Source organism: Wyeomyia smithii, chromosome 3 (genome assembly GCF_029784165.1).
Source record: "Wyeomyia smithii strain HCP4-BCI-WySm-NY-G18 chromosome 3, ASM2978416v1, whole genome shotgun sequence".
NCBI classification, from domain to species: Eukaryota; Metazoa; Arthropoda; class Insecta; order Diptera; family Culicidae; genus Wyeomyia; species Wyeomyia smithii.
Window position 1 is genome coordinate 260910214 of NC_073696.1, and position 17399 is coordinate 260927612.

The window sequence follows — 17399 nt, forward strand, 5'->3', positions numbered from 1 at the left end:
CAGCCAGTGATAACGCAAAGATGTGATCGGCATCTTATCAGACATTGAATTAAACAACAAATTGTCCTTTTCAGGATGACATAAAAACCTAATTGGAGAGTTAATATTTTCTCTTTAATCAATTTACACTTACGGATATATATTTGGTTTCATCTCCGTGTCTCAGAACGTGAGCCTGAATCACATAATTTTTGCTCAAGTCCTACTATTTGCAGCAATCAGTTGTAAAATTATCTACACTACCGCAAACTGCAGAAAATTGCTCGTAGTTAACCGGGAATACACTATTGGCCCTCGTCAATAAACTCTTCGTAGCCACTACCTAAATTAAGCTATCTCTGTGCAATTTGATACAAAAGACAGCCTCAAAACAATTCATTTTCATTCTTTTTTTGGATACGGCAGCAAGTGAAACTGCATAGCTGTACATTGCTTCTGCTATTATTCATTGTCGTTATCGGTGCCGTCTGTAGAAATAAACGTCATCTGGAGCAGAGAGACCATTAAATTGATTAACCCCATTGAGTGTATTCCCAAACCTTTTGCAAGAAATACATTGACTTAAGACAAGCTGTCGTATTCTACTTTAACGTTGCGGTCGTGTCTTATAAACAACCTCTTCAACGTTTTTTCACCGAACCGACCTATTCCAATCAAACTTTCTGTTAAATTTTTTTAAGTTTCATTAATTGCATTCACGGACAAGCAAAAAAATCGATGAAGATCAACACTCTACGATCAGGATTCAGATTTACTATTCTATAATCACATTTCTGATACAGTTATTAAACTATAGATCGGTTTTTTTTACAAACAATCACAGGCCACAGTAGTACGATGTCAGGAATTAGTTCACACAAGAAGGAAGGACATTGGACAATAGCACCGCGTAATCAAACGTTTCTTTCGCTAGTTCCAGAATCAAAAATATCGTCAGAAATAGACACAATATAAGCTACATTTTAATGTATGTTATTCAGAGAAAATTCCCTAATCCTTCAACATATAACATTATGCATACTATATGCAACATAAATATATATAGGATTCATTACTATACAATTTGTCCGAAGAATTCTGAGTTCAACTTTGCAAGTGTTCAGATTTTTAAAAAACGGAACAAAAAAATAGAAAACATCCGAAATAAATGAATACACAGCGAAGAAAAGCCCGACCGTCCTGTACTGTACCGCACCTTCGGCTTTGGTCCGTAATCGACAAAGTCCTATCACCAGCCGTCACCAATCTACAACAAAATCAAGCCAACATCATCCGGATGCATACTCGGGCAGCGCCAGTTGTACAGATAGTACTGCAAATTGCCATCGCCGATGCCAAACTTGAGCGGCACCAGGAAATCGCGGTTCTCCATCAGATCGAGCGCGTTGAACACATCGAAGTTGAGGTTGCGAGCCGAAATGAGCGCATCGTTGATCAGGTCTAGCAGAGGAGTCTTGGTCGAAACGTTGTAGAAACTGTAGGCCGCCTTGACACACTTGTGCACGGCATGATGCATGACCGTGGAAGGTAGCGTATAGTAGCTAACCATATCAGTAATTTCTCCACTGGCCGGATCCTCTACGATGAAACAGTCGATTATACCATCCTGCGGGGAAAACCAATGTCGGAACTCATCCTCGTCGAACACGGGAGTTAAACTGAATCCGGTAAGATACTGCGCTAGCAAACGGTGAGTAGCTTTGAGGTCGCCCTCGCGCATCTTACGGAAACCCGGTGTTTTTGGATGATCTGGCAGTTTGTACAGTTTTATCGTTCGCTGCATAGTCATATTGCGGGAGATATGCGAAAATTTTACCTATCGAAATTGGAAAACATGGTGTTTAGTTATAGTAACAAAATTGAAAAATAAAAATATAAAAATCACCTCGACAAGTTTCTTCGGGTTCAACGAACGGTGCCAGTAGCGGCAAGAAGCCACCGGCTTCGGCAAAACAACACCGGCCGTATAAACCGCCTGGAAGATCCCGGTCAAGTTAACCCTTCTGGTAATCTCTCGAATCAGTACCGGAGCCAGCCGTTTCGAGCGCAATTTTTTATGCACGCACAGGAAATTAATCTCAACCATTTTTTGCGTTTTCTTATGTACATTGAGGGTACCAGGAATAGCGGAAATAAAACCCACCAAACGACCAGATTTTACCACTCGAACGCCACAGTGCCATTCCGCACGCCAACCGGGTGGCTGCAAGGCCCACTGTAAAAAATTCGGCTGATAGTCGAACCGAAACATCGCATCGTCATCCTCAACATAATTTTCGTTCAGCAAAGTGTACAATTCCTTCAGCTGCAGTGGATCATTCAGATTCATGGTGTCCCAGGTAAACCCATCCGGAAGCGTGTACGGATCGGCTCGGATCTCACTGATTGGCTTGTCCGCCTCAATCGGTTCATTTACGACAATTTTCTCATCCATTTTTGGTACCGGCTGGGTGGACCAGAACTTAAAGCTCTTGTTGAAGGCTTCCTCCGGAGTTTTCGCCGGCTTGAGAGAACTCAGTTTTAGCTGCTCAATCACATTCATCAGCACATCCTGACTGCTGATCTGACCTGCAGAATACTTCGAATCTTAGCTAATCGAACATTAAACAAACACTATTTTCCTACCGGAACCAGCCAACCCAGCAACAGCTTCGCTGCCACTAGCCGTAGAAAAAACGGCACTCCCATTATCTCCAGTACTGTCTTCCACACTAGCGGTCGATTCGTTGTGGTTTTTATTCTTCTTTTTCTTTTTGCCCTTAGCAGCTCCTTTACTGCTATCAGCCGGTGCCAGCGACTCGCCATTTTTTAGTATCTCGTGATGTTCCGTTGCCTCAGAAGCGGACTCACACGCTACGGAGTTTTTCTGCTGGTCCGCCATGGCAATTACTAAAATCATCCGATAAGAGCAGAGCCCCAAAATTAGAAGTATCGATTTTTTTACATTTTACATTACGCTAACTCACCCCAACCTTTAGAATCAGAACTGGAACTTTTGCTAGCCTAGACAAAAGCGGTATTCCGTTGAACCACTGTTTGTGAACCGGATAACAAATCGAGGTGTAGAAATAGTCGGATGGATTATCACTTTATTTTTCAAGCTGTAGTGAAAATTACACACCTAATCTACAAGGCCTTTTTGCAAAAGATCGAATCGAGACTGACGGAGGACGGAGGCGCTCGTGATTGTTCGGCATAATCGCACTGCTTTGGACCGAACTGTCAGAAAATATTTCACGACGAGGGGATAGTCAAAGGTGTGTTGAATTCAGTGATGGTAATGAGGCTTTTGCAACAATTTTGAATAAATTCCCTTAATTGTTTTAAAATGTACATTACAGTTCCTGCTACAAATCCTGCACACAAAATATTCGCTATGCTTGGCTATACTCAAGAATGATGGTTATACAAGACAACTCGTGTGCAATTAAGTCTATATCGCATTAAGCGTACACTCTGAAAAAAATGCACGTAAAATTTACCGGGAAAAGTGGCTGATTCTCATCCACCTTCTTTTCACGTAACTTTTGCCGATTTCTCGAAAGCCGTTCATATGTTAGTGTGTTAGTGTCAACTTCAGTGTCAAACGTCTACGTGTTGGTCAAGTAATTATAACCTGATTTTCACGTACCTTTTTACGTGATATTTTGGTGAACCATAAACAGAACGCATAAGCCCCACATGATTTTCACGTACTTTTTACGTGTTGTTCATATGGAATCTACACTGTAAAAATATTTCACGTCGAACTGTAGTGATTTGCTGTTGAATTCGCACTACTTGCCTAACATTTCAAAGTGAAAGGAAAATCATTCGAAACATATTAATGCAAAAAACGATGAAATCAACAGCAAATCACTTGATTTTCTGTTGTTATGTTCATCTTTTTTGATATGCCTATGTTCGAGATACGGAATGTCGGTCATTTGGATATTATCAGCTATTCACAATAAATTTAAAAGATTTCTGTTTATTTTATATTTTTAAATTTTATTTTATTTTAGATTTTCAATTTAAATACAAAATGATCTCTGTCACCATGTCGGTGCAATCGATTTCAGGATCTGTAAAAGAATTGTTTCATTGTTATTTCAATATCAAAGATTCAATAAAACTTACTTTCAAACAAATTGTTATTCTGTGGGGAAAACGTGCTGCTTGCGCTTTTCATCACCGTCACTATGTTTGTTTCGTTTTATGTTTTTGACGTTTGTCAATAGGAATTGCAGCTATAATTCAATTGATTTAAACAGTGGTGCAAATACAAGATATATTCATTATAATATGATGGTGATTTCCATTGAATAGTTTCAATGCAAAATCATTTCGCTGGAAAGTGTTAATCATTGTGAAATCAACACTAAATCACTTCAATTTACAGTGCGATTTGACGAATTGAGTCAAGTGCAAAAACACTTGAAGTAATCGTGTCATTTATTTACAGTGTACGTGAATTTTAAGTAAATAGACTAGACAGCGCATATAAAAAATATAATTTATTTTCGAATATTTAAGTATATAATTATATATAAGATAATAATAATTACTTGTTTAAAGTCGAGATTCCAACCGAAAAAAAACAAGAATGGCCGGAAAGATGTCGACCGTTCAACCGACAGAAGGTGTTCGGCTCGAAAATGACCGTTGACGATTCCAATCGTCCGGAAAGAATTCACCAACTGAAAATTTGAAAAATGTATATGTGTCCCCTGTTAATCTAGATATTAATCTGGCTACTTACATTGCGTGTTTCCCAATATAAAATTAGCTGAAGCAGCTTGGGAGTTTTTTGGACGCCATATTGACTTTTTTTGCATACTAAAAATTCACGTAAACTCCGTTGCCGGAAACGTCACACCACAGTCGCACTAACACTAACAGAGTCAAAACACACAAATACCAACGCGCTCAAAATATTTACATAATAGTTTGACCGATTTACGTGAATTGACAGTGAATCGTACGTGAAATTCAAGTGAAAGTTACTAATGTCACGTAAAATGGCAGATTTTCCGAAGGTCAGTCACTTACGTGATTTTCCAGGTGGATTTTACGTGCCTATTTTTTATAGTGTATGCGGTGAGACGAACTTGTTGAGACCTGGGAGGGAGAAACGGATACGAAGCTGTGTGAGTGTCAAATTGAACCAGAATGAGCTGTCACTGACTGTCAATTTGAACCAAGAGAAAAAAATCGTTGTTTTTGCAAAGAGTATTGTTATAACTGAACGGTATCGCGTTGCTTGAAAAAATATTCATCGCAAACAGTTTTTGTATTCATTGTCGTTTTACAAAATATTTTGGTTTATTTTTACGTGAGTAAATGAATTTCATAAGCTTTAAGTAATAATCATGTTAGCGAACCTCGAATCTTAAACTTGCGTTCTTTTTTCTGGATTTAAGGCTTTGGTTACTATTTCGAACACAATTCATCACGGCCGAATGTTGATTCTCGTTTCACAAAATAGTGAGATGTAGGATTGTAAAATTTTCGAAACTGCATGAAACCCTGAAAACCCTGCCTCACAGGTTACGCACTCGTGCACATTTTCAGAAAGTCTGCGCAAATATATATAAAAAACAAAACCCAAAACTCAGAAGAAACTTTTTTACAACGGCAAATTGAAAAAAAACCCAGACTCGAAAAATTTGTGTTTTACAGACAAATTTGCACATTCAGTATTTCTGATGCTACCGTAAAACGGGGTAACATTGATCATATTTTTCACTTTTTCGTGAGTATTTATATATTTTGAAACTGAAATTACAGGTTTCATATTTTTAAAACCAGTACTGGCAGCCTTAGAACTAGAGAAGTTAGTTTTCAAAGCCCTTCGAAAATCCTGAACATTAAAAACATTTATTTTTCGTCGTTGTTTCAATTTTCCTTATTTGGGGTAACTTTGATCAGTTTCAATTTTGAATAGTTTTGAAACCTTTTTGAACTAAAAATGTTAGATAATGCTTTGATAACATGTTAAGAGACGCTTCCCGTTCTCTTTGACTGCTTTTACTGCGGAGGATAGTCCTGTCCTTGCATTTAGCCGCGGTATGTACTGCGAGGCATTTTTATGCCATATGTAATTTTACCTTTCGATGATGAAAAACGTAAACGTTGGTCGCGAAGAAGTATTTTGTAAGTCAACAATCGTTATAAAATTTTTGTGTTCAGAAAACGTATGTTGATCTTATATGCAAGGCCTTTTCAACACTGGAAGTATCAATAGGCCAGCTCTAGCCTCTTACGTTCTATGCTCTAGCCAAGACAACATCCTGGCGTAGGGCAGGATGTTGTCTTGGCTAGAGCATAGAACTGGACTTTCTTAACAATTATAAACTAATTAACATTGAATATAATAAATTTGACTAATTTTTTTTCTCAATCAACCGAGAAAATTTAATAACGAATTCGGAAAACATGTCAATAAATACGAAATGTTCAATGTTCGACTGGTATAAAGTGCTTTTTCTGGCACTAAACGGCACTAAAACGATCGAATTAATTTTAAAGTTTGGTCATCAAAACAAAACAAAATTCAACCAATACAGTATTGTTCAGACCTCGAATGACACAAGACTAAGATGTTATACTCAATTTTAGCAAAAGTAATCACGGAGCAGTTTTATTCCAACTATTCATGAGAAGGGTAAAACTGATCAATGTTACCCCGCTGTTCAATGATTCTCCGTTTTACGGTACTAAAAACTTCGTTTGAGTCATGCATGCGTTAGAGCAAGAAGATTACTACACGCTATCAAAAAACGACACATGTCTGTGTTCTCTGTTTTGAGTGTAGTATTCGTTTCTCCCTCCCAGGTTGAGACCAGTCGCTTCGCAAAGCTGATTATTAATCAATCATTTATTTAAAAAACACCATTCATGTAAACAAATCTCCCGAAGTTAATAAAAAGGTGAGGTTGGGCTTGGGAATTCCACATAGAATTACTTTTCTGCCGCTATTCGCATAGACCATAGACCATACACTTTTCTGCCTGCTATTCGCGGTAAACGCTCCAAGAGTGGAGGAGCTAAGCGAAAATTTTGCATATTTGGCCATTTTTCGCTCATAAAAACAAGTCTAGCTGGAATATTTCCCCATTTGCTGTTGAAATGGGTTCTACTTAATAGTTTTGCACCCTAAAATTTACATCAAATACTCTCTGAGGCTCAAAATTCAAGAAAATATGTTGCAAGGTTTTGTTCCTATAGTTGCCAACTGGTGTTCCTATAGTTACGGTGTGTGATAAACATTCGCTTTAAATTTATTTAATAACCATGTTTAGCTTGATTAAAGTGGACTGTGTTGATAGTTATTTTATTGTGTCATATCGATTTATGTATAGATACTCGAATTATTAGATATGGTCAGTTATATAATGCCCTGCCAAAGGTATATGTTACATATCAAATACTTTGGGTCCATTTAAAAAATTCGTCCACGATGAAGGTGTTGCAAGGAGCCTAAAATAGTTATCTTTATCCTAATCTACAAAAAAAAAACATAAATGGAATAAAAATTAAGTCTATAACTTCTGCTCCGTGCCACGTTTGCACCTACAAATTCAACGTTAGTATTTACTTAAAGTCAGTTAGTTTTTCAACTGTTTCACACTAACGCACTGTTGATGACTCTTTAAAAAAATAAAAAATAAAAACACAAACTGTGAGTAAGCATCATTTAAGTGATTATACTTAAAGCCTTTATGTAGCGAGGAGCGAGGGAGGGGAGTAATAAATTCAACATATATAACTTTAATAAAGAACGTAAATATTTTATATAAATCGTGTATTTATGTCATGCCATTAACAATTATTAAAATTCTCATTTTTTCGTAGATTTTCGCGCTTCTGTTTTCTAATGGCAGCTTGCTGACGTTTTCGTTCACTTAATTTTTCTTTTAGTTTCTCAGCCTCAAGTTTCTTCTTCGCTCGTTTTTCTGATTTTTGTCTCATCAGCAACCGTGTTTCTTCCTTTAGTTTTTCCCGTTCAATTTTCTTCTCAGCTCGTATTTCGCGTGATGTTGCCTTCAGCTTTTTTATTTCCACCTTTTTTGCAGCGCGTATCTCTGTCTTTTCTTTTCTCTCTTGAATCTTTTTCTCCTTCTCCTCCTCGATTCGGCGAATCTCCTCTAGGCGTTCACCAGCAGTAAGGACAGGGTAGAATTTACGTTTGTAATTTTTATGCACACGACTTCTTTTCGGAGTGTCAGGACATGTGAGAAAATTTGAAAGACTCATCTTTCTTTTTATTCCTGTCTGCTCGTTGCTGATGTCCATCAATACAAGCTTTCCTTGTTTAGCAGATTCGATGTCGTTTAATGGCACTTCTCGAATTTTCGGAGCTTGGTTGATCGTATCTGGGTAGCAATGAACATTCGGTGACAAATCATTATGTCGTCGTGCGATAGATAAATCGAGCGGCATGTCAACTGGAAAGAACAAGGATAAATAATACTTTTATTTTTTCATCTAATATTTTAAATTTACCTGTGGTTTCTTGTATCAAGTTAATGAAATTGTTATTTGATGCGGTAAGAATTTGAACATTATCAATTTTTCCAGCGACTACTATTTTCTCTGTACATAACTCAAGAGTTGTATTCCACAGGTCATTACTTGTACTTAGTTTAGGTGAGTCAGGTTCATTAAATTTACCGAAAGAGTCATTTTGATAAACTTCAAACAATTGCTGATGAGGTGACTGAAAGTTTACTGGGGACATATAAAAATATATGGATTAGTTTCAATAAACAGAAAGCAAGCATTATTCTAAAATTACCTGACGTATGCAAGATTTCCGGCTCCGTAAGAAATGAATCGGGGATAGTCGCATTTTCGAAAGGGTGCACCGATGATTCATCCAGGTATTTAGTTTTCTCATTGCTGGAGTGTGTGAATCTTTGTGACAAGCAATACGGTTTTATAAGCTTTTCGTAAATTTTCTTTATAACGATCTCGTCATCATTCAACTCTTCGGTCAACAAAATTTTATTCAAACGCTCTTCTCCAATGTCCTTCGAAACAAGATCAATGATGTTGGAAGGAATTACGACAGAATCAATAGCTTTCTCAGAAACTGGATTTTCACTCGCGTCGAGAGTGGTAACCGAATCTATAATATTCCCAGCAATTTGTGCTTCGCGTACGTTGAGTTCAGCGTGATGGTGGCTAGGATCCTGAAATGCAGCAGACTTGGCAATACATTTACTGTAGACGATAACGTCCGGGTCGAACGGGTACAATCCGCAGGTTTTGAATCCAGATACGATGCTGTCTTTTTTTATCCCATTTTTCATAGCTTCCTGTAGTACTGTGCTGGTCATTTAATGTAAGAACATTTCCATTGTGCTTATCACGCCACGCAGAAACTGCATTTTTCCAGGCATTTTTTAGAGGCTTAAAAATAGCCACGTCAGCGGGCTGTGTAATCCTAGTTGTGTTAGGATATAACACAACTAGCATTATTCCCAACTCGTAACACGAATCAGCCACATCTGCTGCCATATGCGATGAATGCCCGTCGACAAAATAATAGAGAGTTACACCCGTCTTCAAAAGGAAGGGGTAAAATACCTTCCGAATGTACAATTCGAAATTGTTGGCATCCATCCATCCCTTAGCACTTTTTCCAATACCCCAGTCGGCCGGAAATGTTCGCAACAAGTCCGAGCGAATTCTTTCCAAAGGCAAGATGACGTCGGGAGGCACAACTAAGCCGTCTGCTGAAAAGCTGAACATGACAGTTATGTTCTGGTGACTGCTGGCATGTTCTATTTCGTAAACATTGCAGCTCTCACGAATAGCCAACACAGCTTTATTTTTTGGGTTTAGGTAGAAGCATGTCTCGTCTCCATTCCACATCCTTGACGGATCCTGAAGAATGTGCGCAGTGCCGTGCTCTATCGCATATGTTTTAAAGTCGTGAAACCAGCCCCGAATGTTGACCTCGCTTACCTTGGCACTCGCTGAGGAGACAGCCTCTGGCGTTCGTATCGTGAGGGTTTTATGCCTCTTGAGAAAACTCTGGAACCATTTCCGACCTAAAGTTCAAAATCACAATATTTTGAGTTAAGTTATAAACAAAAGCTCACGCAACTTACCAGGAACATTGTTGCAGAAGGGATTTGGTCGTGAATAAGAATTGAAAAACGATTTAATTTTTAATTTCAGAGTTTCTCTCATAATCCCTGTCCCTTGCATGTTTTTGATCCATCCAACAAGTTTCAACTCCTCCTCCTCCGACAACACCGTTTGGGGTCCTTTTCGTGTTTTCTTTGTCCATTTGCCGCTCAACCGATACCTTAAAGTCGATTCCGGAATGCCAGAAGATATTGCAGCCCCGTAAACAGTTTGTTTTCCTTCCTTGATGCTGAGAAGACTTTGCTGCACGTCATTTTCACAGTAGCACTCGCGAGCTGGTTTTTTCTTTTGGGGTTCGCGGCTATTATGAAATTCCATCCTGTAATGATGTATTTGTAATCAACTATGCAGAATAATCAAGCAAATTTATATAACTTACTTTTAAGAGCACGATTTAAAGCAGAAAAGGCCGAAAAAACACTGCTTCAATCCACTACAAACAACAAACGAAAGTGCAACGCGGAGGACTTTTTTGACGTTTATGAAGTCAGTGGGTGCTACGTTTAACACAGTGCAACCAGAAATGCGAAACATAACGCAACTATAGGAGCATAGTGTATCTTATGATCCAATAGTGGAGGAACCATTTTATCAACAATATGATATTAAATGACCGAATTTCACCTGTGAAATGGTTACTATGTTAGTTTATTATATGTAGAAACAATCAGACGAATAGAAATCGTGCTACAATCAGAAACAACTCTTAAAAACTTCGTGGAAAAAATAAGGAATTGAATAGTATTTGGTGCCTTCTGGGTACGTTTTTGAAAAATACGGTTTTTATCAATATTATAAATATTTTTTCGAGTTTTTTGTTATAGTAACACATTTTACCATGTGTTATGTGTTAGTTTCTTAACCTGTAGTATAAAGAACTAATTGCTGATCAGTTCAAACAATGATTTTTCATGAGATACCGCAACTATTGGATCATCTACCCTAATAGTTCTTTCAGTACTATTTCAGTATTTTCTTTTTTTTTTCGCAATAATGGGTCCATTTTGGCATGCTCTTCAAAAATAGCCATTATAAAAGTCAGGTTTGATTCCCACAACCTCGATTTCAATGGTCATTCTTGAAGAGCATGCCAAAATGAACCCATTTCCGCATAGAAAAAAATAGGACTTTAAAGGACTGTTATATAAAGCCGTTGGCGCCGGTCCGTTAATCAACGGGTCGTGAGTTAGGGCCCTGGGTGGAGTCGCCTCCCCGGGTGTCGGTGATTGGCACAATAACAGTGGCGGAACTAGACCGACGGTAAATAAGCGAGAATAAAAAAAAGACTGTTATGCGGATAGCGGCAGTTTTCACCAACACTGTGCGACTTACCTAGAGGAGCGTCAATCGAAGAGTCGTTCTGTTTGCCGCTCTTTCCTGTGACGCCCGTGGTGAGGGATCAGTGGGGCCATGCGTTACTGTTTGGTGACGGTTGGGCCTGGATTCATTAAGCTCCAATTACACTTGCGTTACGCATGCCACACATCCCCCCCTCTCTCTAAAAAAAAAATTACTCGCCACCATTTAACGCCAAGATTTTATATAAGTTTTAACTTTAACAGTAAAGACTCACACTGTATGAAAAAGCTACGGATTTTGAAGAAGTGGGATCACAAGTGATCATCATATTCTAAACGGTTACGGTTCGACCGATCAGTTTTGATGAAATAGATGGTATATTGAAACCAAGTTTCACGCATTTTCTTTTTGGCGTACAACATTCCGAGGAACAAAAAGGAAAGCGGAACAAATATGACAATGACACTTGGTTTGTTTATTTTGTGTCGCATCGCATAAACCAGGGAATGTAAAGCAAATGAGTTTCTTCGATAAATAAATCGCTGAAGACAGGTGTGTACGTGAATAAGTATTATAAATTTATCTTTCCGTTTTAGACAATTCGAAAACTCATTGTTTGACCGACTGTACATATTGGTTCAGATATGCTGGAGCTTTCTTCACACGATTTCCTCTGCGGTTGCAGTCTTCCGCTGTTTCATTTGTGGTGTTACCGTTAGTATTTGCGACATTCCCGTCATCGGTTTGGTGATGTTTATGCCAAATGTGCACTTTTTTCGTCTGTGTTACGTGCCTTTTCATTGATTGACCATCCGCACTCTTGAGGATCAAATCGCCGTTGTGTTCGTTTGTAACCGTGTATCTTGTTGGGGAGAATCGCGACTGCCCTTTGCTACGAGAGTGACGTTGGACGATAACGGCATCGCCGGGTTTAACACGGCATTTCCGCGCACCGCGACGAGTATCCTCCCTATGCTTTCCTGCTAGTTTTGATTTTCGATCTCTTTCGTCTAACAGCGCATCGTCGATGACTGTTTTCTCGTGAATAATTAAAGGTAAGCCTCGCCTTATTTTTCTTCCCTGCATTATTTCCTCGGGTGGAATTCGCGTTATGCTGTGAGCTGCAGCATTATGGGCATTAACTGCTTCGCGTAATTCAATAATGTAGTTTGTTTTGTTGGCGATAGCTGCAGAAATTGCTTTATTTATAATTTTCATGCTGCTCTCCACCAGCCCATTTTGTTGGGGGAATAGTGGCGTAGAAAATATTGCAGTGATTCCTCTTTCCGCGCAGTACTCTCTATATTCTTTTCCGTTGAAGGGAGGTCCGTTATCTGACCTTATATTCTTAGGGTATCCTTCCTTTTCGAATATTCCATCAAGCACCTTTTGCGTGCTTTCGAAGCTAGTTGACTTTACTGGCTTAGCGAACAGAAACCTTGATCTGTAGTCGATAACGACGAGTATCGAAATTCCTCCAAGTAGAACGTAGGGGCCGTTGAAGTCGAGTGCGATTGTTTCCCACACGGCTTTTGGGGCGAAAATTCGCTGCATGGGGGTGGGCCGTTCCGGTTTACCATTCGTTGCGCAGGTTTCGCATGAGTCCACCCATTTTTGAACATCAGATGCGAGTCTTGGCCACCACACTCGTTGTCTTGTTATGCTTTTCATTTTAGCTACCGATGGGTGCCCCTCGTGTGCAACCCTTAAGGCCTTTTCTCGCAGTGGTGACGGTATAACAGCGCAACCAGTCTTTACGACTATGCCGTCGCAAACGGTCAGGTTATCTCGTACGTTACGGTAAGCATTATCCACGTTTGACCAATGTCCGGATTCTAACGCTGTAATTACAATTTGTAGCGATTTGTCCTGCGAAGTGGCCTGTGCAATTTCTTCCTTGGTAAGAATTTCCACTGAGTTGGCTTCTAATGCTCCGATTTCCCATGGACTGGTGTTGTCGTTGTATGGTTCATCTTCGCCCTCGTATAGCCTAGATGACGAGTCGGCTATGTTGTCTCGGCCGCGCACATACTCCACGTCATAGCTGTAGGAACTCAATCTGAGTGCCCATCCGTCTGCTCGGGTTAATGCTCGCTTTGATTCTTCCCGCGACCGGTTGAGTATAAACGCTACTCCTTGCGCATCTGTGCGGAGGGTGAAGTGTCTGCCCAGGAGGAAATAGGAGAAATGCTCGACTCCCCATACTGCACTGAGGGCCTCGCGTTGGTTTTGTGCATATTTTCGTTCGGTTGCAGTGAGCGCTTTGGATGCGAAGCTGATTATCCGAGGGCTACGTGTTGTGCTTTCCTGCACTAACACGGCTCCTAACGCACTAGAAGAAGCGTCAGTATATAAAATAGTTTTAGCCGTCTCCGAGAAAAATCCTAAGGCGATTGTACAATGAAGTATACGCTGTTTAATTCGCTTGAATGCTGTTTCCTGCTCCGTACCCCAGACCCATGATTTTTTGTTACGGTTTCCCACAGCGGTCGAGATATCTCTGCGAAGTTACCCACGTATGAACTAATAAATGACGCAAGCCCCAAAAAACTTCTCAGCTCGGAAATAGTAGTAGGTTCACGGAACTTGCACACACTCTTGATTTTTTCTTCATCAACATGGAAACCGTTGCCGTCTAACTGATGGCCAAGAAACTTTATGCTGGTTTTGTCATATTCGCACTTTTCCGTGTTTAGCGTCAAGTTGTTGTTTCGTAATATTTGGAGCATATTGCTAACGGTTTGTCGCAGTTCGTCCAAAGTTTTGGCGAAAATAAGGATATCATCTATGTAAATTATCACGTTCTTTTTATCGGCAAATAGGCGGACCATTTCTCGTTGGAAGATTTCGGGGGCGCAATTAACCCCGAACATTAATCGCGAGAAGCGGTACATACCGTCCTCTGCAAGAAAAGTTGTAATATCACGCGATTCTTCGCATAGCTCCAGATGGTGAAACGCGTTCTTCAGGTCCAATTTTGTAAAATATTTTGCGCCATTGAGCTTGACTCGCATTTCATCCACCAAAGGCAACCTAAAATATTCTCTGTTTATGGCCCTATTTGGCGCTCGCATATTAACTACGAGCCGAAAATCGGACTTGCCTTTTGCTACCGCCGACATACCGCTTATCCAGGCGGGTGCTTTTGTAACTTTTTCAATTATTCCGCGCTTTTCCATCTCATGTAACCTTGTTCTGGCAGCCTCCCTGAATGCTGCTGGCACGTTATAATACGCGTTCTTGGTGGGAGGTATCGACTTGTCCACGCTAAATTTGACTTGTACCCCCGGCATCTTCGGGAAAGCGTCTTCACTATTTTGACTGCCTTCACAGTTATTGACGGTTTTGCCAACTTGAAGAAGTTTCAAATCGTGTGCGGTGGATCGGCCTAGTAGTGATCTTTTTCCTTCGGGAACAACGTGGAATGTAGCGACTATAGATGGTTTGGTTGTTCTTGGGACCTCGATGGTTGCCCTAAATATATGCTCAACCGACATTGGGTTTGCTGAAGCGTAGGCGTGCAACTTTTTATGAAACTGTTGCGTGATTTTAAGTTTTGCGATTCCTTCGTCATAAGCTCGCTTCAGAAACGTCCAATCCCTGCCACCAATTACATTGACATCAGCTCCCGAGTCAATCAAGAAAGATATGGGTTCTGCTGATCCGATGCTGCAGTCGACTATCGCATCCTCCAAAGTGAGGGCGTTTATTTCCTAAAAAAAAGGGGGGGGGGGTGGAGTTCGAGATAATTTTAGGTTAGATACAAAATAATTATTTTTTTTTTGAGTAAGATTAGCGTATATTTGAAGTGCCCCTGTGCTTGAGTTTTATTAATTTTGCATTACCTGGTTCTCGCTGACGTGATTTTCCTCAGAGGATTCGATTTCATCGCGCTTCACGATCTGCTGTAGGAGTCGCCCTGATCGACATACGGTAGCAAAATGCCCCCGTTTTCCGCATTTATCGCACGTTCTGGATAAAGCAGGGCATTGCGGGTTCCGATGAAAAACGTTATTGCATCTTGGGCAACGTGACCGGCGTCCATGTGTTCGCATGTTTGCTTGATTCCCTTTTGTTTGCAGAATGGAGCTGTCTATCCGTTTCGACTGGTTCGAATGGTGTCTCGGTATATTCTCGGGATCCGGATTTGTTCGACGATACTTGGTGGGCGGGTAACTAGATTCTTGTTGAGTGCCAATTCTTTTCCGACCACCTACGTATTCCTGGTCAATCTGCAATATGTCGGTATCGATAGTTTCAGCATTGTATGCTTCATCACGAGTTGCTGATTGTACTATAAAGTTGGTTTCGTAACCATAGGTGCGCGCGGCTCTAACCAAGTCCTTGTTTCTTAGGCCATCCAACAATTGGGTTCGCACGAATCTGCTCTGATCACTGGCGCTGTAACTGCATAATTTGACATTTCTGATAAGCCGAGCGTGAAATGCCACCGTTGATTCGTCTACTCCTTGCTTCATCTTTTGGAACGCTCTGTGTTCGGCAACTGTGTCCGTCATTGAGCGTAAGTGGGTTTCAATGTTTTTTACAAAAATTGCGTAGCAGTCGGGATTATTTAGACTTGGGCGAAGGTTGACAGCTTTGACGATGGCCTGTAACTCTTGCCCAAGCGACAGATAGAGCAGTTTTACCTTGTAAACTGGATCATTTGCGTTATGTAATGACACCGCAACTTCAAAGTTCTCGATGAAATCGAACCATTCAGCCCACATTTTATTCGGGCGGATGCCGCTAGGAAACGGTTTGATGTGTTCCGGGCGTACGGTTGTGTATGATGTTTGGGCTCTTGTTGGTTCATGGCAGAAATTCCAGCTCTGGTCGGTTTCGGGACTTGTTAACGGTGAAGTAGGACTACTGGTTAGTGGAGTTTGAAGTAATGCGACAGCCTTCGTCAGATCCGCGAGAACTTTTTCGATTTGCTTCACCCGTTCGCTAGTGTTGTTTCTTCCTTCACTGTTAGTTTTATTTTCCTGTCCAATAATATTATCTTCCCTACTTGCATTACAAAGATCGTCGATTTTTGATGGAAGTTCCTCGTCGCTGCTGGGAGTATCCGTATTGGGGTGGCTGTTATTAACACTACCGCTGACCTCACTTTCGTCTTCCTCGGTGTGATTATCGTCGTGGTCCGCTGAATATTCACTGCTGTCATCGTGGCTCATGTCCCCATTACTGTCACTAGAGCTTGCAGCTGGCTCCGGTTCGTTGTCACTCAGATAATCTTCGTGATTTTCCCGCGATCGAACATACTCTCCGCGATTCGCCATTACACAAAATATTTTTCTGAAGTTTCGAAATAACCTGCAATTGCCAACAAACTTTATATTAGTTACGGCGTACTCAATGGTTGGTTTTTTTTTTTTTGCACATTGGCCGGCGGCGATTGGAGGTTTTTTTTTTTTAACAAAATCTTCAGCTCAACTTAACCTACTTCGTTTTTATTTTTTTTTGCAATCGGTAAACGCATTGGCATAAAGCGGTTATGCTGCAATATTTAGGCATAATTTTGGCTCTTTTTATAATGTGGTTGTTCCAATCCACTGTGATATGGGCTCGTTTGCTGTGCTTCCATTATGGCGTCGTTTTGAAGCAAATCACGCATTTATGCCTTTTTGTTTTCTAGAGCGTGGGCGCGCGGTTGTTCCAATCCGCTTGTTGTTAGCGTGGCTTTGCGGTTGTTCCAATCCGCTTGCTATTAGCGTGGCTTTGCTTAACATTAAAGTTAATATGCATGGAAGGTTTCATTTTTATCTTAGAAACTGGCAGGATCGCCAATGTGCGACTTACCTAGAGGAGCGTCAATCGAAGAGTCGTTCTGTTTGCCGCTCTTTCCTGTGACGCCCGTGGTGAGGGATCAGTGGGGCCATGCGTTACTGTTTGGTGACGGTTGGGCCTGGATTCATTAAGCTCCAATTACACTTGCGTTACGCATGCCACACAAA

The 17399-nt window shown here is 40.4% G+C and overlaps 1 protein-coding gene across 1 annotated transcript; it reads right to left on the reverse strand.

Annotated features, from left to right (window-relative positions):
- Nucleotides 1–940: 940 nt before the first annotated feature.
- Nucleotides 941–3192, reverse strand: LOC129727502 (glycylpeptide N-tetradecanoyltransferase). The gene is made up of 4 exons (XM_055685377.1): nt 2967–3192; nt 2626–2889; nt 1886–2568; nt 941–1816 (listed from the first exon to the last, which is right to left on the reverse strand). Exons 2-4 carry the CDS (start codon nt 2879–2881, stop codon nt 1247–1249), a joined length of 1509 nt encoding a protein of 502 aa, XP_055541352.1. The 5' UTR covers nt 2882–2889; nt 2967–3192; the 3' UTR covers nt 941–1246.
- Between the last annotated feature and the right edge of the window lie 14207 nt (nt 3193–17399).